The sequence below is a fragment of the Haliotis rufescens genome, unplaced genomic scaffold (assembly GCF_023055435.1).
Source record: "Haliotis rufescens isolate VD_foot unplaced genomic scaffold, xgHalRufe1.0.p SCAF_4, whole genome shotgun sequence".
NCBI classification, from domain to species: domain Eukaryota; kingdom Metazoa; phylum Mollusca; class Gastropoda; order Lepetellida; family Haliotidae; genus Haliotis; species Haliotis rufescens.
The window spans coordinates 1,450,088-1,476,317 of NW_025964112.1; the positions used below are offsets into that span (position 1 = coordinate 1,450,088).

At 40.0% G+C, this 26,230-nt stretch overlaps 1 protein-coding gene across 4 annotated transcripts in view; it reads right to left on the reverse strand.

Moving 5' to 3' along the window:
- Positions 1–18,268, reverse strand: part of LOC124150359 (low-density lipoprotein receptor-related protein 1-like) — a 193,127-nt gene extending 174,859 nt beyond the window's left edge. For all 4 annotated transcript variants that reach the window (XM_046522356.2, XM_046522355.2, XM_046522357.2 and 1 more), the window contains exon 1: positions 18,021–18,268. In XM_046522356.2, coding sequence (XP_046378312.2) covers positions 18,021–18,111 — 91 coding nt within the window. In that variant the 5' untranslated portion in view covers positions 18,112–18,268. The remainder of the gene's footprint in view (positions 1–18,020) is intronic.
- Positions 18,269–26,230: the final 7,962 nt, after the last annotated feature.

The following is a 26,230-nucleotide window of genomic DNA, read 5'->3' on the forward strand; positions in this document are numbered from 1 at the left end:
TGTGTACAATGTTGTGGATGATGCTGTGTATGATGTTGTGGATGATGCTGTGTATGATGTTGTGGATGATGCTGTGTACGATGTTGTGGATGATGCTGTGGATGATGCTGTGTATGATGCTGTGTATGATGTTGTGGATGATGCTGTGTATGATGCTGTGTATGATGTTGTGGATGATGCTGTGTATGATGCTGTGTATGATGCTGTGTATGATGCTGTGGATGATGCTGTGTATGATGTTGTGGATGATGCTGTGTATGATGCTGTGTATGATGCTGTGTATGATGCTGTGTATGATGCTGTGTATGATGCTGTGGATGATGCTGTGTATGATGCTGTGGATGATGCTGTGTATGATGTTGTGGATGATGCTGTGTACGATGTTGTGAATGATGTTGTGGATGACATGTAGAATGTTGTCAATGATGTAGTATACAATGTTGTGGATGACACTGTGCATGATGTTGTGGATGACGTGCATGATGTTGTGTACGATGTTGTGGATGATGTGCATGATGTTGTATACGATGTTGTGTATGACGTGGATGATGTTATGTATGACGTTGTGTATGACGTGGATGATGTTGTATACGATGTTGTGTATGACGTGGATGATGTTATGTATGACGTGTATGATGTGGATGATGTTGTATACGATGTTGTGTATGACGTGGATGATGTTATGTATGACGTTGTGTATGACGTGTATGATGTTGTATACGATGTTGTGTATGACGTGGATGATGTTATGTATGACGTGTATGATGTGGATGATGTTGTATAGGATGTTGTGCATGACGTGGATGATGTTATGTATGACGTTGTGTACAGATAAATCTGCATACAAAGACTCCATAATCTCCATGCAACAACAAGCAATAAACCACAGCTGGTGACTCACAATAAGATACTCTACTGTATGGGGACCACAACAGCTTCAGAAGACAATGACAACATAATAAAGCTGACTTCATATTCTGAAAGAAGTTCGACGCGGACTATGCACGTATCAGGGGAATATGAATGCTAGGCTGCACGAACTTGTAGCCTGGGCTATCAGGATGTCTAACTGTAATCTTTTTCATTTGTATTGTGTGGTCAGATCATTTCAAGGCTTAATTATGCCTTTGAAATGTGGCTGGAATATAGGTCTATTATTATATTAATAAGAATTTTATATGCATTTTTATGAAGAAAATTGTGTCATTTCTTTCAATGTGCCGGATGTTACTATCATGGTTGTACATTTTACAAAACATCATACCAAAACATATTTCAGAACAAAAAACAACTGCATAGCTCCCTTGAGACAATATTCATCTCACTTAACCCTACACTAGCCATAAGGCATATTAGCTAATCCCAGAGATCAGGGCATTCTTGGGGTAATTCCAACATAACCCTTAAAAGTGTCAGAATTAATCATTCTATGGAACACTAATGAAAATGGATCTGCTTGCAGTGTCAGTCATCTCTCAGATGAGTCTCAAGGAAGAAATACTATTTGTAGTGCAACTGCTTTGAAAGGAATGGAATTGTAAAAAGCACGTTCTGGACAATTGTAATTAGTGGCAGAAGGATCCCAGACTTGATTAGCCCACCAATATCTCAATCCCCATCAGCTGTAGCCATGCGATATGGCCGCTATTGTTCTCGCCTGACCAGTTCTTTAACGGGTTCACTCAGCCAACCAGCTACCGGTCAAGACAGCCGAGGGGGACAAGTTCGAGGATATGTCACAACTAGGACTTAAGTCCCCTGGGGAGCTGTACAGTCAAAAGGCGACTTCTTAACAAAAGAATCACGCTGACACCATCTTCATGTGATCATTAACGTCCGACAATGGTGGCCAGAAATCTTGCGAAATTCTACGTAAACACAGCCTCAGCTTAATCCTTGTTATTTGCATAATCCCAGTAATTCTGGGGCGAGAGTGGCACCTAGCCCCATTTCTTTAGCAGGGGACAGAGTCTGCTCCCTGGGATCCCAAGCTGCTGTCAGCCCCTCTGTAATGAAGTAACCCATGGTAATGAAGACTTGTATTCAAGGCAGGGATCTTCACTCCTCACGGAGTATGCTGGCAGAATGAGTTGCATAATTAACTTAACTTTCTTGTACCAAGTCTTTGATCATTATTACCCTAATCTTAGACTGAGGCACGTTAATGGGGGATTACACGGCTTTATAGGTATTACCAGAACTAAGGTAATTTTACATCACATTATTCCCCATCAACAGCATTTTTTTTTCATCTATGTAATACATGACTTAATTTTTAAGGAAAAATGGATTCATTCCCAATGCATAAAGAATGATATTCTGTTAAGTACTACATCAAATATAATGAAACTAAACATTCATATTGCACTGCGGATGGAAATTCCTTCTGAATGAAAGACACTCCGGCAACAACTCAGTGTATGATGGTCTTCTGACACGCAATCCCAACAGTAATTCATGATGATGGTTCAACAACACGAAACAGGTCTGATAAAGGGGACAACAATGATCCAAATCTAGTCCCCAAACAACTGAAGGGAGGTTCAAGGCCTCCAACAAGGCCCATTTTAACCTGCCCCGTGCAATTTAAAAAAATTTCAAGCCAGGCAAACAGTGGAAGGATGTTATGAAAGATTTCTTTACAGTAACCCACTGGCTTCATCTCCTCGGTTGAGTGAGTGAGGGGCACAAGAGATTGTCTACCTCTACGGAACTATTAAGCACACCCCTGCCTCTCACCATTGTCAAAGTTTGTATGGGAAATATTTAAGCACTGTGGAACACAAGAGGAAAAAGTTTGCACATCATGGTTGACTCAAGAAGATGTCAATTCACCCAGTGCATGTCGTGACCCCTTCACACGAGAATCTAGCTGTCATTATTCTGTGTACAACGGTGATAACGATACGTACAGTGGCTGCATGACGGGTAGTAGCCTCAGATACCTGAACACCGACTACATACTTCTATAGAAGATGACCTACTGCACTGACAGAAAATGTAGAACATTACTGTAACAGTCACATTCAAATAAACTTGCACATACACGAGTGAGTGAGTTAGAGGACTTGGACACCTGTGCCCCCTCAGAAACACGAGGACAGTATCATCCAAAATACAATGTGTTTACATATTCTGTTTTAGGACAACACCAGAGGACTAGCAGAAAACTTTATTTCACCAGTCCTCAGTATGTATATGGTCCTGCTTGAACAAGGCAAAATGTTTTCCACTGTCTGTTTTATTCAGTTCCATTGGTAGCAAAATTGAAGCTTCGAGTACTGGTTCAGAATTATAGCCCTAAATAGCTTCTTGTGAATGAGGAATACTACCACTGGATTATTATTTGACCTAAGAACAATTTAGTTGTCTTTGGCTCACAGACTAGCATGAATTTCGAAGACTGTTCATCACAACATCCCTGTCACAGAAACTGGGGTTAATGGTCACCACGACTCTGTCAACATCCCTGTCACAGAAAGTGTGGCAAATGGTCACCAGGAAAGAAACAGCAAACAGCTGTCACACTTCTTTCATGTCTTTCTGGTATCAAATTCATTACAATTGACCAAGACAACTGTTCTTTGTAACAACAGGCTTATGTTATGATCTAGTATCACACATCTTTCTGGTATCAAATACATAACAATTGACCAAGACAACTGTTCTTTGTAACAACAGGCTTATGTTATGATCTAGTATCACACATCTTTCTGGTATCAAATACATTACAATTGACCAATATAACTGGTCTTTGTAACAATAGGCTTATGTTATGATCTGGTATCGCAAGACCAATGACCTCAAAAGTCTTTCTCACAAGAAATGAAATTACAACATTTTAACACTGGAAGTGTTTTACAAGCCTCAAAGAGCCTCTATAATTGGTGGATCAGGCAGGGTACACCAGCTTCCATTGATGGCGACATCAACTCATCACTGGGCAGCACACTGTGGCTCCCTGCTGAAAATGGCCTACTAAGGGAAGCATGTATCGCCTATTACAGCCATGCCTTTGATGTTTAATAGCTTCCAATTCCAGGTCACTGCAGAGATTGGCTACTTGGCGAAATTGTACAATGGTGGACCAGTTTATGCCACCCACAACCCCGCTCCAGCACTCCAGACAGTTGTTTCTGCTGAAATAGCATCTTCATCGACCGTCCTCATGACTCGCACCACTTCATGTTTGACCTGATGCACCACTGCCATGTTTGACCTGATGCACCACTGTCATGTTTGACTTGATGCACCACTGTCACGTTTGACTTGATGCATCACTGTCATGTTTGACCTGATGCACCACTGTCATGTTTGACCTGATGCACCACTGTCATGTTTGACCTGATGCACCACTGCCATGTTTGAACTGATGCACCACTGCCATGTTTGACCTGATGCACCACTGTCATGTTTGACTTGATGCACCACTGCCATGTTTGACCTGATGCACCACTGTCATGTTTGACCTGATGCACTACTGCCATGTTTGACTTGATGCACCACAAAATATATCAATATTTTCAGGCTTTTTTAAAACACAGCTTACGTCAAATCAAATATTTCAGTTCATCAACAATAACCAAAGCATATTAACATTTCAAGTTTGCAAAGACTTTTCCTATACATATTTTGTATAACGTACATTAAATCAATTAAAAACAAATAAACATAGCATACATTAAATCAAATATTTCATGGCAGAAAGACCCTGACTGACATGGGAAGTTAAACGATGGAAACTAAACTTTCACCTCATTATCCTGAATCAAGTTTGAGGAGCTCAGTAAATGTGCACGATAATTGAAATATTTCAACTATGAAATCCAATGTAATGGCATAACAGCATTTATGTTAAATGTCACAATATCATTTGCCTCTGGTGGACAGGATGACATAAATTATGATCCTCAAACAAGTGGGTTACCTAAAACAAATAAATGGCATACCACATAACCCTACACTGTTGTGACTAGGCCCCCAATACTCACCCCGCTGATATACACAGCATGCGTGTCACTTGTCACTGTCAAATACTTATAAACATAAAAAGGCATAAATAATAACTGCTATCTCCGCACACCTGCATAAATAGCGCTCAAACAGGAATTCGTATCTATGTTATTTTATTGCAGGAAATATTTCAACCCATTTTTTCCTGAGTAACTTTTCAAATGACAATAAACCGGTAAATCGAAGTCCTACAGCAGTGGAAGGGCCACATGAAGAATGCAAGTGCTTTCAAGCAGGAACTGTCCAAATGTTCCGCATAGATTTCTAAAATATTTTGTTTCATAACAGTTTATGTGGGAATAAAACTCAAATTTAAAGAAATGAATTAACCTAATCACCAGTAGATTCCAAGAAACGTGTGCAATGCTGATTGTTGCTTCCAGCTTAGTTTACGAGACAATACAAACAGTAATCTTAATCTCTACATATAAAACAATGCCCAGCAGAACAGGAAATACAATTTAATCCGTAAATCATCATGTCTAGTGATGTTTTACCTCAAATTTCGAATTTGTCTTGCCCAAGTTTAATTGTTATGAATTTGCTGTAAGGATACAATGTAATTTTTTTCTGCGGAAGACAAACATGTTTTTATTGCAAATGTAGGGATTGTGTATGTGCTGGGGACGTGCTTCATTCCGATTAGCTTTATAGTCTTGTACAGGGAGAGTCGCCTGAAACATGGGGCTGCTTTATAGACTGCGCTATAGGGTACTATTAGTTACTGGGTGAGTGAGTAAGTGAGTTTGGTTTTACGCCGCTTTTAGCAGTATTCCAGCAATATCACGGCGGGGGACACCAGAAATGGGCTTCACACATTGTACCCATGTCGGGATTCGAACCCGGGTCTTCGGCGTGACGAGCAAACGCTTTAACCACTAGGCTACCCGACCGCCCCATTAGTTACTGAAACTAGTTGCAATGACAGCATTATTTTACATCACCAGATATGTTGTCATGGACATAGTTCTAATCTCTAATGCTATTGGTTAATGTTTTATCCATGCTCACATGAAGCATTTACTCATTGGCAACTTTTTGTCTTGTTGAGACAAATTGGCTGACTGGCATGCCAGGCTTGTGCCATGCCATTATGATAGCCGAGTCAACGATTATTCTGTGTCATAATTGACTATTCGCACTTAGTTACTATATTGCTGTTACCAAATGCCACCTGGAACACAATATAAATGCCATGGGAAATATTTCAACACAATTTTTACTTTATTATTTTTAACATGAGAGCTATGTTCTTTCAACATTCCTCATGGGCATAATGGCCTTTCAAGATCTACAAAATCGTAAAAATTACCAGGTAAGATGTATGTCCATATACAACTCCATATTTTCATTGTTGGTGTGTTCAGCTCTTAATATCGTGTAAATTCCACAAATATAGCATTTAATACAACCATTTGTCGCTTAAAGACGTCAATAAATTATGAAAAAGTGTTAAATACTGATTTCATTTCATAAAGCCAAGAGATGGCACAAAACAGAGTTTGACATAATTTTATAACTAAACAAGACAGTTAGGCAGGTGACCCATATATTTGTTGCCCGTCCATCTTCAAAGTCACCTGCCCGCATTCAGACATCATAAATATTGAAATATCGCGAAAAAATGAGAACATCTTGATTCATTTGAAATAATGCCAACACTTTGAAGAGAATCCACATAAGATGGCTTAAAATAATCTGCCAGTCAGTCAGGCAGGAAACTTTCAGGTAGCCCGACAGAAAAGTCACCAGCCACGGGCAGCTGGGCAGGCAGTTATTTCGCACTCAGGTGGCATGTTTTGTCATAAACACAAATCATTATTTTTTTCCAAATATTAATTTTAAAACCAATCACAATCCGTTTTAATAAAGCTGTACTCATGAAGCATATAAAAATTAAACCTGACGCCCAAACATTTCACTACTGCAATATGTAGACAGTATGCAGATATACTGGTATTGGAAAGTGGGAACATGGTTAAATGAGTGCTGACAAGATCAGTGAGGCGACACCTGGCTACATGAAGCTCATCACACACGGGCAATCATCTCCCGTTCAGCTTCCGCCACCATGTGCCGGGTAATAGGCTACACAGCCATGTAATGGTGTGGAAAGGTAGCCCTACTGGTTCCCAAGCAGATTCCTCCTCAATTACCTTCAATAGTCAGACGTAAAGGGCACCTGCTGTAGACTTGTCTACAATACCGGCATAGATGTAACCTCCACACAGAGATAGACATCAACACAGTTGACAGAGACAGAGGGCACCTGCAGTAGACGTGTCTACTATACAGGCATAGATGTAACCAGGGCATGTGCCACACAGAGCTAGACATCAACTCAGTTGACAGAGACAGAGCGCACCTGCAGTAGACTTGTCTACAATACCGGCATAGATGTAACCTCCACACAGAGATAGACATCAACACAGTTGACAGAGACAGAGGGCACCTGCAGTAGACTTGTCTACAATACAGGGGTAGATGTAACCAGGGCATGTGCCACACAGAGCTAGACATCAACTCATTTGACAGGAGTAGAAGGCACCTGCTGTAGACCACAATACAGGCATAGATGTAACCCATGTACCACAGAGCTAGGTGCCTGACACCTGATTTACACATCTCTGTTATATACAACACTTTCACAAAGAAAATGGATAATAGACACACTGATGTGGCAAACCCAGTCTAGCATGAATAGTCTTCCACGACGTCATGTGGTTCCAAGGTAGTGTTAATGAACACATTGACAACATGTTGTGCAACTTCCCCAACAAGCTGCCAGACACATGTACTACATAGCTATACCCTCCATCACTATACACCTTCCTGGCTGAAGGGGTCCCTGCTACAGACACACATCATAACCTACAGTAGAACACAGAGAATGAACATGATAGAGCAAGCAAACAGATACAACAAACTGTTACAAAATCCTGATTTGTCTCCTACAGATTTCCATATGAAATGTATGTATACAACAAACTCTCTACAACAATTTAACTGACAGACAGGTAACATATATTATCTAAAATTACGGACATAGACTTGAATAGAAGCCTGCAATGATCATCATGCTGTAAGGATTAAGTCTATAATTTGGCTGCAGAAAGCATACTATGTTATTTATCAAACTATTCAAAATTATCTCCCTTGGACAGTTCTTCAAAATGCACAACAAAAGCCCAGAAAAGTAACCCAATGTGTTTCCCAGGGAACTGTTTTCTCAAGCCTGGCTAATTTCCTCCCCAACATCCCCCGAACATTCAAAATGTTTAAATGTTGACATTTTCTATTGATTTTCACTGTAACTTCTGTGAACTGAATATTCCCTCTTATTTGCAGCCAGTCTCAATTCCCTTTTTTCCCTCGTTAAACAAGGTTCCATCTTTTTGCAGTCCTCTCCAGAGAGCTGCACTGGCTGAGAGAAGCTTGTGATCGCTGTTATGACGTACGATTTTAAACAGTGGGGCACCTGCTGAAACCGCAGGGCACTTGTCCCTCTGTCCCATTTCACACTATCAACGACATCAAAGAGATGTTTTCAGTGGTTTTAAAACTCGAGACAGGTGGGTTCCATGTCAAACATGGCTAATTTTCTTTCAAAACACATTTATTCTATTACCTTGTACTTTTGAACTCGAATCATGAGGGAGAGATGTAGTGTGGCTTAACATGTAGTCGATCATCTCCCCGAGGCAAGTGAGTTAACTAACTATATAAGTCCAGTTTCCACCCTTGCCGAACTAGGCTGATATTACGGAGTTACATTTTGGTTGGACAAATTAGTCTATGCATAGTCCAATCAAAATCGCGCACCGAAATCGAAATCCGGTTCGTAAAGTGTCATGCAGATTTCGGTCGACTGCAGGATTTGCAAAGCATGGACACCGCTAACTCGTTGTTAACAGATATTTTCTAAATGTTTTCCTGTTTTTAATCAAGGTGCTCACATGATTTGATGCACTTCGCAATGTTAGATTCTTTTTATCACAATATAGATCTTGATTATCCATCAGATCGTCTTGACTGGGTGCCACCGTTTTGTTTGAAGCAAATGCAAGTGATACGAGAGGTGGAATCTGATTGGTCAATAGGAGAGGCATAGAAGGGACATAACTCGTAATAGCCACCGATGGCGCTACGATTGAGCCCAGGAATTCCAGCCTACTTCGGCAAGGGTGGAAACTGAACTTTTAAAGTCACTTAACTCTCTTTCCCCGGGGAGGTGGTAGTCGATCAGCTGAACATGCTGTAGAATATGCTCAATGGTGCGTTCGCTACCTTGGGAATACTATTGGTGATTTTTCAAATCAAAAATGGTTTATTGTCCTAAGATATCATGATTAAAAATAGTTCCACAGTGAAGTTGGTGCCAATCCAATCTTCAAAGTGCTTACAGGAAAAGAATGTACAGAGATGAGTATGAACCGTTATCAGCCCTCAGCAGTATATTGCTTCACTCCGAGAAAAAAAAACGCTAAAAACTCCCTAATATTCAACATCACCAAAATACTGCTTCACTGAGGAAACGCAGCACCAATGAAACTTCCAATATTCTACCATCAGTGGTATTGCTTCAATGAGGAAACACAGCACCAATGTGACCATCCATTATTCAACCATCAGCAGTATTGCTCTACTGAGGAAACGCAGCACCAATGTAACGTCCACCATTCAACTGTGTCAAAACGTGAGTACAAACTAACGGATATCTTAACTCATAGATAAGCAGTGATGGAGCCTAAGAATTACACTAAGCAGGCCTAACAATACCGCAATTTCTCACGCTCTACCTGCCGTGCAAACAACAGGGTTGCATAATAAGCACTACCAATAGTGGTCCTTATCAACGGAGGCACAAGTGGCTATTTGCTCAGGGTTCAAGACCCAACAAGTCCAGAGGAGTTGGCATTATCTAAAATGCGGGGGCATGTGATAAACAAAAGGCCACAACCAACATTAAGACACATCTAGCAGATGGAAACAAATGCCAACCATCGCGTGCCTTATTGTACAGCATTCCCCTTCCTAAGGCCTGGCCTTCGCTGGCATGTCTTTACACAATGGAGGCCAGTATTCACAATGACCATCAACAATCTGAACTGCACAATTCAAGCTTAAAGAACAGCCAAGGGATCCGTCATTTATTATAGTGGGCTGGGGTTTGGGGGGTGGGGGAAAGTGGAATCAGGGGAGTGTCACCAAAAAACATCGCAGTCTGTAGGGGACGGTAGAAAAACATTATACACATTAGGGGAGGGTCATGAAGAAACTACATTTTATAATCAAATATAAGGTGAAGTAAGACGAGTTCTATGGATGAACAACTTCTTTATTACATCCATAGAACTCGTCTTACTTCATCACTCCAACTTCTAAATGCCACTCAAAGAAGAAATATAAGGTGATTTTGAATTTTCTTTTTTCAGGAAGGGTCAGGAAAAAATGTACAAGGACATGGGGAGGGTCAACCAAAAATATGACAAGCATTAGGAGAGGGTAATTATTTTCAGTGCATAAGTGCATCAAAAACCTCTGACCCACCCTCATCTGTAATGTCTCAAAATGGTGTTCAGGCCGAAATAAGCAACCACCTTTCTGCAGAACATTTATCTCTGCAGCACAGATGATTTAAGGCTGAAATATGGTCGATGAGACATTAGAAATAAAATCAATCACAACAGGCACACTTTTACTAAAGTATCTGTACTTCTCCACTTTCGATACAGATATTTTTATCTCTGCACGACACGGAAATGATTCTTATAATGTGTTATGTGAATATTTATATAGAATGACATATCTGAATATCCTTATCAAAAGCTGCTGGATAGAAATAAACTTAACATAAACATATTTATTTATGATATGTCTCCTGCTAGTAATATTCACCCTCTTATACAATATAAAATGTAATATATAAACTCCATGTCTTCATCACTATCAGCGATTCAAGAGGCCAGCTGCAGTTTTAGCTCTACGACAGAATGACTTTCATATAAATAAATAATTGATTGACATAGCTATTTATTTTAATCTTATTTAGATCGACCTTGTGTGGAAAAGCTGGAATAAATCTGTGAAACATACATATAATTATAAAAGTGTGGCTTTGTGAACAGCAACTATTCTTCCTCCTATGTTCTGCAATGGTTTTATCCCTAAATACCTGGGTAGTACAAAATATGACAAAAGTCACATTGGCAATTGGCATATTTCTGGACCTCTTATCTCAGTGTCTATTTCCTTAATGAGCAATACAACAAGAGTCCTGTCAATTATTAAACATGTTTTGGTTCGGAGATAAGATAATACCCCAGCCACAGGGTCGAATTACCGGAGACCGGGTGACGTCAGGAACACTAGCTCCAACAAATAGAAGCTGAGGTTGGAATACATCAGATAAAAATAACATTCATACACCAGTTTTATTGTTTATTAACAGCATATGAACCTTTCTCAAAATCAACTATGGTACAAGTTTGGGGAATAATTTGTGTCTGTTATTAACTATGACTAGAAGTTGCGTGTGAATCTTGTAAATCTGTTTTAACATTATTTCTTTGAAACTGACGGTTGGGATGGGACAGAAAGTGTCAGAAGTGGGACATTGTTAAAACGGATTTAAATGCAAACTATAACAAATAATAAAAGTCAATTGAAATCTTTACGTCTTCTTGTTGTTGTTGTTATTTATGGCAGCTACAAATTCAATACATACATGAACTAACTGCAAGTCGTACTCTATCTTAATGCTTGTCAGTTTTGACAGTTAGATAATTTATTTCTACAAATTCTAGGTTTTGCTTATTTAATCTACTTGAAAAGAATAATAACTATGCGCAAAGGCAGAGCCAATAATGCTGCACTGTAATTATTATAAAAAACTGTAAAATACGTCAATGGAATCATTATAAAATTTCTGAAAAAATCGCTGGGACCAAAAATACAAGTGACATTGAGTCTGTTATTTCTGCAACTCTTTTGGAACGAGATTATAATAATGGTGACGTCACTTCTGGAAACACATGTCGCAGAAGACGCCAAACGTTAGAACGAGAAAGATGCAAATAAACACCAAATATACGACATGAAAGTAATTAGGATGGATGTTATCTACTCAATAACATGTCCAGGAAGGTGTTTACATAAGTATTTTGGAATAAATATTTTTACTTTAGTGGATTTAAAGCATGAAACAACCTCGGAATGAACTACACAACTTTTGATGACGTAAACGCCAGTCGGTCGTGGGATTACTTGTGCCGATCACTGGAGCTAACTATAACTGTTAAATATAACGATGGAACATTTAATTGATCTTATACCTTCAATACACATAGTTTTACACACAAGACGTGTATTTAATAATAAATAATCATATATTTAAAACTTCAAAACGATTTCGGGAACGTGGGCGAAACCTGAAGGTCTCGATCATTTATGGCCGAGTCTCTGACTATTACAACTAGCATACCAGTATTAAGTATGTAGTATGACTAGCACACCAGTATCGAGTATACAGTATGACTAGCATACCAGTATCAAGTTTGTAGTATGACTAGCATACCAGTATCAAGTATGCAGTATGACTAGCATACCAGTATCAAGTATGTAGTATGACTAGCATACCAGTATCAAGTATGCAGTATGACTAGCATACCAGTATCAAGTATGCAGTATGACTAGCATACCAGTATCAGTATTTAGTATGTCTAGTTATAACTAGCCTTAAGTACCCAGTACCTTGCAGTGACTACCATGACTAGTTCATGACTAGCGTATCAGTATTTAGTATGTCTAGTTATGACTAGCCTCAAGTACCCAGTACCTTGCAGTGACTACTATGACTAGTTCATGACTAGCGTATCAGTATTTAGTATGTCTAGTTATGACTAGCCTCAAGTACCCAGTACCTTGCAGTGACTACTATGACTAGTTCATGACTAGCGTATCAGTATTTACTCAATGTCAAGTTGTTGCTGAAACACTGATAGACAAGCAATGACAACCTGGCTGAGATAAACATCAACATCACACACTGAACTACGTAATGAAAGAAGGCTTGATCCAGGTTCGATAGAGTGAGATACGTGTCATCTATTTGTGGCACTGTGTCACCACGACACAGGCTGTGGAGCTGCTATCACTGGCAATCCGGCTCCTGATAAACACTCAATACCTAACTCGACTGTTGAATTTTATTTTTTTTAATCATTTAATTAAAAATGGCAACTTTTCAGTTGCTGTATATAAAATTGTCGTGTCAAACTTTCACGATTTTATTTCTGCTAGTGCTTACCTAACTTGCAAAAGTATCTGAGGCAATAGTTATTAATTTAAATCATAATTTCTAGATTATATAAAAAATAAGAACAGGTTGCCACTATAAAAGACAGGCGTACTTAGATGTAGTGTCCACTTATCTAGACTTGCCGACGCGGATAGAAATACTATACACCAATGGACTCACCATTCAGTACAGCCTTGGAGCAAGGCTAGTGCCTATCATACCAACAATGAAGCAGTTTGATTGGTCAACTAGCTCCTCCCTGTGCTGGTATTACAGTCCCCGGGCACCCGACAATAGTAAACATGGGAGGTAAATCTCTACCACAGGGTTGGCTATGCTAGCATGGAGACTGGTGGGAGTCTATACACACTATCAAGTGACAATTGCTTTGTTCCTACCAATCAATTATTCATCCTAATAGGTCATACTAGTGTGTATTTTATTAATGTCATCGGATCTCGTGTCAATGTACCTCCTTTTATCATCAATCTTTTCCGATCTTATTCCACAAATAATGTCTTGTTCCAACAATACCACGGATCAGCAGTGTTTGAAATAAAACCAATCGCCTGGTTGCCAACAGGACCCACACACTTTAGAAGTAGCCTGCCTCACAGTCCCCGAACCCTATTATTTTCAGTTCAGCCCAGCCCTTTATGTAATGCAAAAGCTCTAAGTGAAGCAAGTCTAGATCTTCCTCAGGTCCTTTGACGTAAAAATGGAGTCATTTGTTTCGAAGAAAAATAACATATTTCCAGAGACATAAGTGCTATTCTAACTTTAGAAGCTCCAGTCCCTGACCAAACTCTTCAGGCCCTCATTAAAACAATGCAGCTTATTCTGACAAATAAATGAACATGTCAATTACTGCTGGCCATAAGGACCCATACAAACTACAGGCTCGACACAAGATCTACCCGTCATGGCCTATTTCAAACACTGTTGATCAGTTTATAGAAGAAAACACTTAATGAATGTTTCGTATTTAAAATATACTATTAATAATTAAAATAATACTTATTTTTCCACAATTAACTTTAGAGACTTAGAATTTATCATTGCAATTTTGGGGAAATTGATCTTTCATCAATGATCTGCCAAAACAATACAAATATATCCAATAGCTGTATCAAGATACATGAACAATATACCCAATAGCTGTATCATGATACATGGACAATATACCCAATAGCTGTATCATGATACATGGACAATATACCCAATAGCTGTATCATGATACATGAACAATATACCCAATAGCTGTATCATGATACATGGACAATATACCCAATAGCTGTATCATGATACATGGACAATATACCCAATAGCTGTATCATGATACAAAAGGCCACACAAACAGGCCAGTACTTCAGATACATTCTAAAACCAAACATATTCTCAAAATTTCAAATACTGAATATTAGTGTATTGAGGCTGAACCTACCAAGAATAAAGGTTAAATTGAAAAGAAAATGCATTTTATTTGTAGATTATTCAACAGATTTTCACATTTCCATTTCTAACATGACCAACTTTGTCACCATGACAATTTTAATCTGATTTGAATGAGAACCGGTAGAGTGACTTAATCTCTTATCTAGGCACTGGACTACACAGGTGATCTCAACCACCAGGCTGCGCAAAGCTTAGAGTTGAGGTAACATTTATTGAGATCAGCCCCTCTCCCCATCAGAGGAGATCAAAGATGTGAAGGACTGCCCTGGCAGACAGGTGAACCCTTCTTTGATTTAAGGCCACCCACAGCCCAGGTCTCAGAGGTGTCTGAAACAAGGGTGAGCTATAGTCCATGTACTGTTAGCATTAACCGCCCATTGGACAACCTACTGCTCAATACTCGGTGATTCGGGAATGCAAAGAAAAGCTTAAAATTAGAATGCAGACTTTCCACCTTATGTAATATTGTATACTGAAGTAAGAGCTAAACAGTTATCCCATTAGGAAAAATATCTAAAGATTCGTCCTATCTTAAAAGTTTCACATTTGGCAAAAAATCACCAAGTTTATCTAGTTGAAATACCAGCAGGTGAGTGAGATATGCCTTCACATCCCTGTTAGCAACATCCCTGCACAGGGCAAAACCAGAAGTGGGATTCACACATTGTCAGGAATCAAAACCTGGACTTTGGCCACAGTGAGTCAACGGTTCAAATACAAAGCTACCCCACTACCTCCGAAATAGGTGCAGGAACAGTCGTTTGCAGTTGGCTGTTTTCTATCAGCACAGTGCTTTGGAACAACAATTTTATACTGAAGTATATGTATATTCAATATATACTACTGAAAAGAAGGCAAAGAACATCCAATTTGGTCATATGACTAGTTCATCTGTCATGCCGTGATGATTAACTTCAGTCACATGAAAAACTAGGATGTCCTTTTACCTTTTTTCGGTAGTATTCAGCTATTATTTCTCTGAATAAAATACATTTATTTGTCGATAACTCATAACATATCTATGATTTTTCCAAATAATTTAAACATTTCTTGCATATTTTTCTGAATAAAATCCGACAGTTTTTGTAAACATGAATGAACTATAAATATCCATTTAATTAATAAATGATTTCCAAAATGTACACAGACAATACATATCATCCATACCAATGAAGAAACAATGTGTTGCAGTATAATAATAGTTTCTTTAAATCAGTATCTGATTTGAGTAAACACTGATTTATTTATAGTGTAGAAGAACAAGCATAAAAATATAAAAATGGCATTGCAGAAAAACATTGTAGCCCTACCAAGAAACACATTGGGGTTGTTAAAAATTATATCAATTTCATATTCAATAAATACATGGCAGCAGGTGAATATACGACCAATATACAACAGCTGGCGTGGCCGGCCATACAAGAAGAAAACCCAACACACTTCATTAACAAGTAACTACCACGTCTATATGGATGGAATGAAACTGTTCAATGCTCTAACGCCCATACTCATATCACATAGCAATGTGAGCAGACATTTAACTCGTAAGCATAGCCAAAAATATATGTTTCTTTATTTGGAACAGTCATAACATAAACAGCACACTGTTTAATACTGCAGACGAAATAAGTCTTGATGTATGTGCAAGCTCCTGATATCATTATTGTCACATGCAGGTAGGACAATAGTTCCTTCATGGCCTACGCTGTATCGATCCCAGGGTAAAAGTTGTCAACAATTCAATGTGGCCTTGTGTTTTACGTAACTTGGTTTGGGAGAAACCACTTGACCTTCCAAACATTGTTCCCAAGCAGACATGATCTTCCCTCTTACAGGTAGGGTCTGGCTGTGATAGAGTGTACTATCTGTGTGGACACTACTTCTGTATTGTCCCCAAAATGTGTGCATTTATGAGACCGAAGGATCAGTTTTCTCACCCTGTCACATCACCTGTAATAACAGGTATCTTGTATGGACGGCTACGTCTCTATTTACAAGTATAGCAATATTTGCCTTCAAAAACTAGAACCAAATTATAGAGCATTTTTAATATAAAAGATTTTTATTAGCTTAGATTTTAAAAATAATATATTTTCAAACAGAATTAGATAAAGCTTGGAGAAACTGGTATTAGTAATCATACAAACTTGCAGAACATTATCTCTTCATAATAAACATATATACACAAACTAGTTTGTGCAATTATTATATATAGAAAAATTCTCCCAACCATACATTTCAATGGCACTCCCCTGAACAATGACTCTCCCCTGGGCAATTACATATTTTAATAAGTGTGCATCGTGGGTCGTCTTTGTGTACTAAACCTATATCTGACTACATAATACTATAGTCAATGTAAATAGCACAATGCTGTATAGCATAGCTGTACATGGTAGCATTACTGTGGGGTTGAGTCAACTATGGACGAAAATGAATACATTCTCATATAGCTATAACAATAAAACGCTTGACAAGCCTTGTCAGAGATTGTCTGACGATATGTGCATTTATAGAATCTAGCATTCCTTTAACAACTGCACTGATAAAATAGCAAACACTACAAAGAGCATCTCTTGGAAAAACAGAAAATTTACAATTCGGTCAAGTTATGTAACTCTTGTAGGCGCGGTCATTATTTTCTCAACTTCTTCAAAGCCGATAATTTTGTTGGGTTTTTTTCAAACATCTCGGAGGTTCATGGTGTGACATTCGGTAAACGCTAGGCCTAGTTTAGGTAGTTCACGTACCATCGGAATTAGTTAATTGTGGATAACAGCAAAGAGTGCTATTTCACGGCTGAGCAGTCAAGGGCAGCGACCGCGGGCAGTAGAACACCGTCAAAACATCGCCGTCGCGCAGTGCAATGACACAGGTAAACGGGGAAAGTTTTACAGGTGTACAAACTTTAACCTGGACGGCGGCCTTCTAATAACATTGCCTAGAAGCAAGCCCACGTACCCAGGCAAGCACACTGTCTCCAGGAAGATTTGTCACACACGATCTGTAGGAATTTAGGGCAGATGTGAACAATATAAGCGAGATCTACACTGGTGGAAGAATTAGTTCACGCACCTGTCCAAGAATTTTCTGGGCCACCTACGCAGAGTGTTTAAAATGACAGGATTCGGGAGTACGATTAATGATCGTCTGTTAAAATACAAGGTCTTGCGGTATAAAAACATTCAATATTTCAGAAACATGTGTTATGTCGCTACTGTTGACACTTTGGAAGTGATCGGTACAAACTTACCTGCAATCTGCAGGCCCCTAGTCAACGGCGGGGGATACACGTGCAGACAAATCGCTACAGTCAAAATTACACGCCGTGACTGTAGCCACATAGCGGCTTGATATATCCAAATGGATTGTATTCACTTGACCAGTGGACAGTCTTTCCTGTGTCCACTGAAACATTCACAAATGCATTGGTATATTAAGTCAGCCACCGTAACACTCGCGCTCTCGACTCAAGCACTGCGAGCTACGAGTGACGAATGAACAGTGGGCTACGAGGAGTGACGTCACTGGCTGGAATAGCCAGTTTCATCTGCGATACTACTTTCCCAATGACTACTTCCAAAAGACAGGGTTTGAATACATTTCCTGTTTTGTAAATACCTAAACACCCACCGATATAACATTTTACGTCAATGTGGCTTATATTTCCATTTACTATACAGTTTGTACTATAATTTGTTAGTATTCGGAATATTAAAGCGAAGCCGACGCCACACAAGCGCTGACTCACAAGTCGATAAATCTATATTTTCTATCATACACAGTTTTCAGCTGGTTTCCTGCATTTATGAAGCAAATTCTACAAAGTCTGACATATCGATTTCATTTTCGCTCTAAAGCGGTCTATGACACCGCACAGGGGATCATGTATTACCCACAACTGTATAAGCGACCCTGAGAAGACGTCCTTCCAAATAAATAACACCTGACACAATTTTTTTAAACAGATGTATGTGCCATGTTTGTAAGTGGAAAATGACATAAGTTAAATTACTTATTTTTTATTTATGAGTATTGATACTGAAATGCCAAAATATTTTGATTCAGTTTTTTGCCTTTAATCAAGTTTATTTTGAACTATCATTTTACAAGTTTAGTTAATAATAATGTGAGGATTATTCTTGTTAATTGACGATTTTGTTGCTTTAGTTTGGTGTGATTACATGGCATGTTTTAGACTGATGAGCGGTTGATATGAATCGTGAGTACCAGCTTATTTTCTGCACAGCTGCTTGTCTATGTCTCATTTTGTTTTTTGTTTGTTTGTTGTTTAACGCCGCACTCATCAATATTCCAGCTATATGACGGCGGTCTGTAAATAATCGAGTCTGGACCTGACAATCCAGTGATTTACATCATGAACATCGATCCACGCAATTGGGATTAAGGCCGCCTTGAACATAGCGACTGAAGCGTCTCAGACGATTGGGCCACACATGCCCCATTTCTCAAAATTATTATTTAAAATTTATTTTTTTAATGTATGTCAGATTCAAAACTTTTTTTCACAATTGTTTAAAATATTGTGTAACTACTTCACTGATTGGTTGATCTCCACGCTACTACATATACTTGATTTAAACAATCTGCGAAAATTTCATCAATGTGGGGAAGTCCATCAACAAAACGTCAACAGGTTCCTCTATATTGGCGTTAATTCTCTATATCATCGGGGTGGTCCGGTAGCCTAGTGGTTAAAGCATTCGCTCGTCGCGCTGACGACCCGGGTTCGATTGCCACATGGGTACAGCGAGTGAAGCCCATTTCTGGTGTCCCCCGCTGTGATATTACTGGAATATTGCTAAAAGCGGCGTAAAATCAAACTCACTCACTCACCTTATATCTTCATGGTGTCCTGACCCTAGGAGACTGTCTATATGACACACTGGGTAGTCCGAGTGCTTTATTGCATACAGTCAAAAGGGGCCACAGAGTGTCGTCATAAGGCAGCAGGAACAGCATATAGACAGAATAAGAAGGCGTCAAACGAAAGGACACAAAACACGAGGACGCCATAACAACTGGACGTTGAAATTCATAAAGGAAACCGTTTAACGAGAGGACGCCGTAACGAAAAGACAAAGCTGCGAGAGGACGTGACAACAGGATGTTGCAATGTACAGGACGCCGAACCAGTGGACGCCGTGACGAGGGTGTGAGTGACTATGGTTTTACGCCGCTTTTAGCAATATGCCAGCAATATCACGGCTTCACACATTGTACCCATGTCGGGATTCGAACCCGGGTCTTCGGCGTGACGAGCGAACTCTTTAACCACTTGGCTACCCGACCGCCCCCCGTTACGAGGGACGCCGTATAGCGAGAACACTTCGCATTGTGAAGGAAGCGGTAACAAGAATTGCCATAACGTAGGGACGCCGTATAGCGAGAACACTTCCCATTAAGAAAGACGCCGTAACGAGAGATCGCCATAATATATAAGGGGCAAGAGTACGCAGCAATAGAGACTTTTAACAGACCATTCTATTTGTTGTGATGAAGAAACTCGTCGTTATAAGTCGACATGCATATATAATGTACCATCCAAAAACCTGCACGAGTCTATATTACGGCAAAACATGGCCATATATATTTGATGAATTCGAGTGACAAGTGCCGCCGGTGCTCTGACTGTTTGTGTCAAACAACATGTGCACGGCAACTTGTAAAGGTGCATCATCCATGCAGTGTCCTTTTCTTGGGTACATACTTTCTTTTTTTTAATCATGCAAAATAAAAAAATTACTCTTAAACTTAAACTGTATTCTTGGATACGTTTACATTTCAGAGCCCTGACGCTATATGGACGACGGGTGTATTGAATGTTGAACACTCTTCCCAGAGGACCAGGAGCCGTGTGTGTCATGACATGGACACTCCATGTAGACGCATTAATAAGGGACACGTGACAAGGCTATTAATAAACGTGACGTAAACCTCAAGGGCGTAATGCAAGTATTCGCAACGTGTGTGAGTCACGTAGTTGCTGTTAAAAATATATATAAAATCACAACAATCTAGGCATTTCTCCGAAAATAATAATTCTCCACCTCCCACCTCTTTGCCACACGCTGCAAGTATGCAGGTCGGCGAACCCACGCTTGTATCCTAAATTGTACCTCAGTCTTCTATACACACATTTGAAACTGACGGAGTTCGAATAAATAATAAAACCCGAATAAATCATGTTAATATGTTTAATGTCGCGAAGCCCCGGATGTTATGTGATATCTCCATGACGTAATTTATATCAATGAATATTTCTGTCTTCGAAATAAATCTATGTATGTACGTACGTTCGTTCGTACGTACGTACGTACGTACGTATGTACGTATGTATGTATGTATGTGTTTGTAAATGTGTGTGTGTTTGGGTGTGTGTATGTGTGTGTGTTCACTCTGCCATACACTTTCACGCTCTCTCACTCTCTTTCACGCTATCTCACTCTCTTTCACGCTCTCACACTATTTCACTCTGCCATACTCTTTCACGCTTTCACACTCTCTCATACTCCCTCACACTCTTTCATACTCTCTCACTCTCACTCACACTCTCTCATACTATTTCGTACTCTCTCACGCTCTCTCTCTCATACTCTCACATTCTCTCATACTCTCTCACACTCTCTCAAACTATCATACTCTCTCACACTCTTTCATACTCTATCACTCTCACTCTCATACTCCCTCACACTCGTACTATTTCGTACTCTCTCACGCTCTCTCTCTCATACTCTCTGCCATACTCTCTCATATTATCTCTTACTCTCTCATACTCTCTCACACTCTCTCAAACTATCATACTCTCTCATACTATCTCACACTCTCTCTCACGCTCTCTCATTTTCCCTCACACTCTCTCACAGATATGACCATGCATATGCAAAGGTCACATGGGCACATACGTAACGTGCAAACACGCGCTGTTCTACCGTAGTGACAAAGCAGGACTGGTTATGGCAACTCCCTGCGCACTCCCCACAGCTGCTGTTGTCTCCCACCCCCCACCCGTATCTAACATCACATTGCCATGAAAGATAAACACGACCTGAAAACTATTTGGGAATACCTATTATATTAATATTTCTGAAATTGAATCAAAGCTTTGTAACAGCATAGACTGTACTGATGTTTTGAAACATGTGTTATGATATTAAATTGCTACATATTTGAAATAACGTTATCGGCAAACACCTACGTTCACTGATATGGCTGGTTTGTTTACGCACCGGTGAACAACTTGCGGTGTCTATTTCACAAATCGATATGCTCTTTTGATGGTATTAACGGATACAATAATTAACAGCGGACTGTCTGTTATTACGATTTGGCCGCGAATGCCTCATCCTGGTAGCAACATTGCGGCATAGTTCCACGCGTCAGACGTTAAACCGGCGTTAATTCTATAAGCGAGTGATATGAGCGGCTGTGACCGGCACGTGCGCGGCATTGCTCTATGTAACGAGCGCTGAGATCAATACGGACTACAGTATACACGGTTTCAACCATGGCGATCTTTCCCTTGGAAAACGGTTCTAGGGTATTTATTTGCTCGAGGTAACTTCCCACGGTGGATGTGTTCCAACCCAAGTTGTCCACTTCACTTCATATAGGAAAGGTTTGCCATAAATACCCGTGAAGATCCGGGTTAGAATTGGTCTTCAAGAACACATACATGTCGTAAAAAGCGACTTACATGCAGGATCGGGTGGCCAGGCTCGCTAACTTCCATATTGTACATGATGTCAATCACTGGATTGTCTGGTCCAGACTCGATTGATTACAGACCGCCGTCATACAGCTGGAATATTGCAGAGTGCGGCATCAAACAACAAACAATCAAATCAAACATCATATAAACACGGGGGTGATGGGGTAGTCTATTGGTTGAAGCGTTCGCTCGTCACGCCGAAGGGTTCGATTACCCACATGGGCACAATGGTGTGTCCCCATGGCGATATTGCTGGAATATTGCGAAAAAAAGGCGTAAAATCATACTCACTTATTCATATACATGATATCACATCGTGTAAAAAGGCAAGTTGCCGACGTGTTGCAGTCGGTGCACGCCTCAAACACGTCCCCCCGTGCAGTCGAATTAGTAATAGAAATGCATGTAACACTCACTCCAAAATTAAACTGTATCGGATGCTGTGATATATTTATATAGTTAATTACGCCCCTCAACCAAAATGGCAGGTTATAAAGTGGGTTTTTGTTCAGACATATGAAACAAGTTTTGAATGCATTGCAACTCATGTATATATACATGATATAATGTGGATATTTGTGTCGCAGATCTGTTGTCTTTCGCCTGAAATGACGGGGACGTGGCGGATCCGAGGGGCGACGGGCACCTGATGACATTTTGTATGCGCGATGCCTACCATGATAACATGGTCAAAATAAAATTATTAATAATGGTTAACATGCATATAGTGTTCGTGATTGTTTGGGAAGGCTTCAACCACCCCACCACCCCACCACCCCACCACCCCCCACCCCCCACCTCTCAACTTATGTAGGTCAATATTTCGTACTTCACAAACAGGCAATGTAATCGGATACTATAAATCACTTGGTTTTGTCGGAACTTGACTGATACACCACGGAAATAATCTCTTCCGTATCCTAATATTTGGAGAAGGATGAGTTTCATACGCACCAGGTGATCCTTGTTTAACAATCGGGAACAGAAATGCAATCAGCGATTATTAAGTTTCTGTTTCCGACATGAAGTGAAGACTGTTTACGAACTGGAACCGCCATGCACGTGCACGTATAGAATAATACGGGCGATGTATGAACTGGTAGGTATATTTATTAATATACATGATGCAAGGGATATACTAAGGGATACCACACATCTAAACTATCGTTGGGTATGTAACGGTTCCATATTTCCCTATATCGATGTGCATTTTGTGAAATAGTTTCACGTCGACTTTGCAAAACAATTCCCCTGCTATTATAATGATTTAATACTCCAAGAATACTTCCTGTAGCCACACCTCAGTGGTTTAATCCTCCAATAATATTTTCTCAACGTGACCAGTGCTATAAGAGCTTCACAAGTCATCAAATCCTGAGTCGATTAATTCCCATGCCTTCTATTTGCTCAATTGATTTTTCAACACAGAACATAAGTGAGCAACGATACATAACTGATAACCTGTTTCAAGAAGGCATGGAGCATTTGCAAATGATTGCACCGCTAGCAGCACTGTGTAGCATGTATGTATAACGGCCTGCCTGCTGTTCCACAAAGTGATCGTAGCGCTACGACTGTCGTAAGTCTATGTTAAAGTATGGACGTTACGATCACCTGGGTTCCGTTCCCCAAAGAAGAAAGTGGTCTCGTTGCGCCAAGCTCGATACCGACTCCAGGGCCCACTTGCACAAAGCGATCTTAGCACTAAGCCGATCGTAACTCCTATTCTTCAACATAGACTTACGGCTGTCGTAGCGCTAAGATAGCTTTGTGTGACAGGGCTCTGGCCCCACTTGCACAAAGCGATCTTAGCGCTAAGACTACTGTAAGCCTATGCTAAAGTGTGGGAGTTAAGATCATCTTAGTGCTGAGATCGCTTTGTGCAAGTGGGCCGGAGTCGGTATCGAGCTTGGCGCAACGAGACCACTTTCTTCCCGAGGCAACGGAGATAACTGACTATAAGTACTATTACAGTCTGTTAACTCCCTTGCCTCGGAAAGATGCAAGACCACTGGCTGACAGTAAGCACACCGAACTACGACAATAGTTTATTTTACCACGGCAACGGACATGTCGACTTCAGGGCACAGTAGGGAGCTGATGTCCATCCACCATCCTCGACACACAGGGTATATTTTATTCGTTCTCGCTGCACGAACACACCATTCGGAGTATCGTGGAAAACATTCGATGGCTAAGTGTACAATGATGAGGTCGTAAACATAAAGTCCACCAATCGGAAGGTTCCGTCGTAAGCTATACACCAAAGGGATGTCATGCTGTCCATGGATCCTGTCGGTAGTTGGATGATTGTCTATAACAGAAAGCCGACATTTCCCAGTTTTATATACATGTGCGTATTTGGATACAACATGATTAAATAGTTTTCGGTTTTGCCAAGACGAAATGACAACATTCGGGGCTTTTGTTAGGTTGGTTGGTTGTTTTACGCCGCACTCAGCAATATTCCAGCTATATGACGGCGGTCTGTAAATAATCGAGTCTGGACCAGACAATCCAGTGATTGACGTCATGAGCATCAATCCACGTTATTGGGATACGATGACATGCATCAACCAAGTCAGCGAGCCGGACCACCCGATCCCGTTAGTCGCCTTTTACGACAAGCATAGTCGCCTTTTACGGCAAGCGTGGGTTGCTGAAGACCTATTCTACCCCGGATCTTCACGGGTCGACTTTTGTTAGGGAAGAATTCTAACTGGTTCTATAATGCTTAACGCTAGATTAATACCTGATTTGTAGAGTTAGTGACTGAATGTTGTTTTACGCCACCCTCAGCAATATTCCAGATATATCAAGGCGTAGCGGTGGTCAGCTATTATTCAACAATGAGTGAAAATTGCTTATAGATCAATACATTTATTGTGGACAGGCAGAGACTCCAATGTTATTCCTCATGTACTCAGTGTCTTTGGAGTGAAGATAGCGTGTTGTGATCGTATACCTGCTGTTGTGCAGTACCTAGAATTACATGGATGAAATGTGTATTTTATTTCAAATTATTTCAAAACATAAAATACCTAAAGATTTTCAAATAACTCTTACATTCATAAATACACCAGAGCGTCTGCAACAGCGAGTATGTGCCTAATGTCATTAACGATGGTGTCCACTCAAACAGGAGTAATAATAAGACTATTGGTGATTTTACGAGCGCCTTATACAATTACCGGGACTCCTTGTCGTTCACGACACCTCAGGACAAGTAAGAAAATTTCCATCCTGACAACCTTTCCGCTGATTCTTGAAACAAAGAATCCGTAAAAAATACGCGCAAACCCATGACGATTACAGCTAAAAGTTGATTTTCTTGTCATCCTGACTTGATTTAAAAACCAGGCTTGTCAGATTCGACAGTTCCGATGTAACATGTAATTCAATGTTTTTTTAGAAACCACGTTCTATGGGACAATGTGGGACAGTGAGTGACAAGAATAGCTGCCGCACGTTATCTTTCTGTACATAATCTGCTATGTAACGGACATCGGTAAACACAGCCTACTCTGTCGATTATCGATTTCTGTCATAAACCCGCGACTGTTTTTCTTTAATAACCATTAACTGATGCGTTCCGGACGTGGTGGAAAATGTATACGAGCCTTGATGTGCGGCGCCTGGTGGGGCAGGTGACAGTTTATTGTCTTGATAAATGTAACAGTACAGAATGCATGCCAGTTCTTGTATAAAGTTACTGCTTCAGTTTTGGGCGT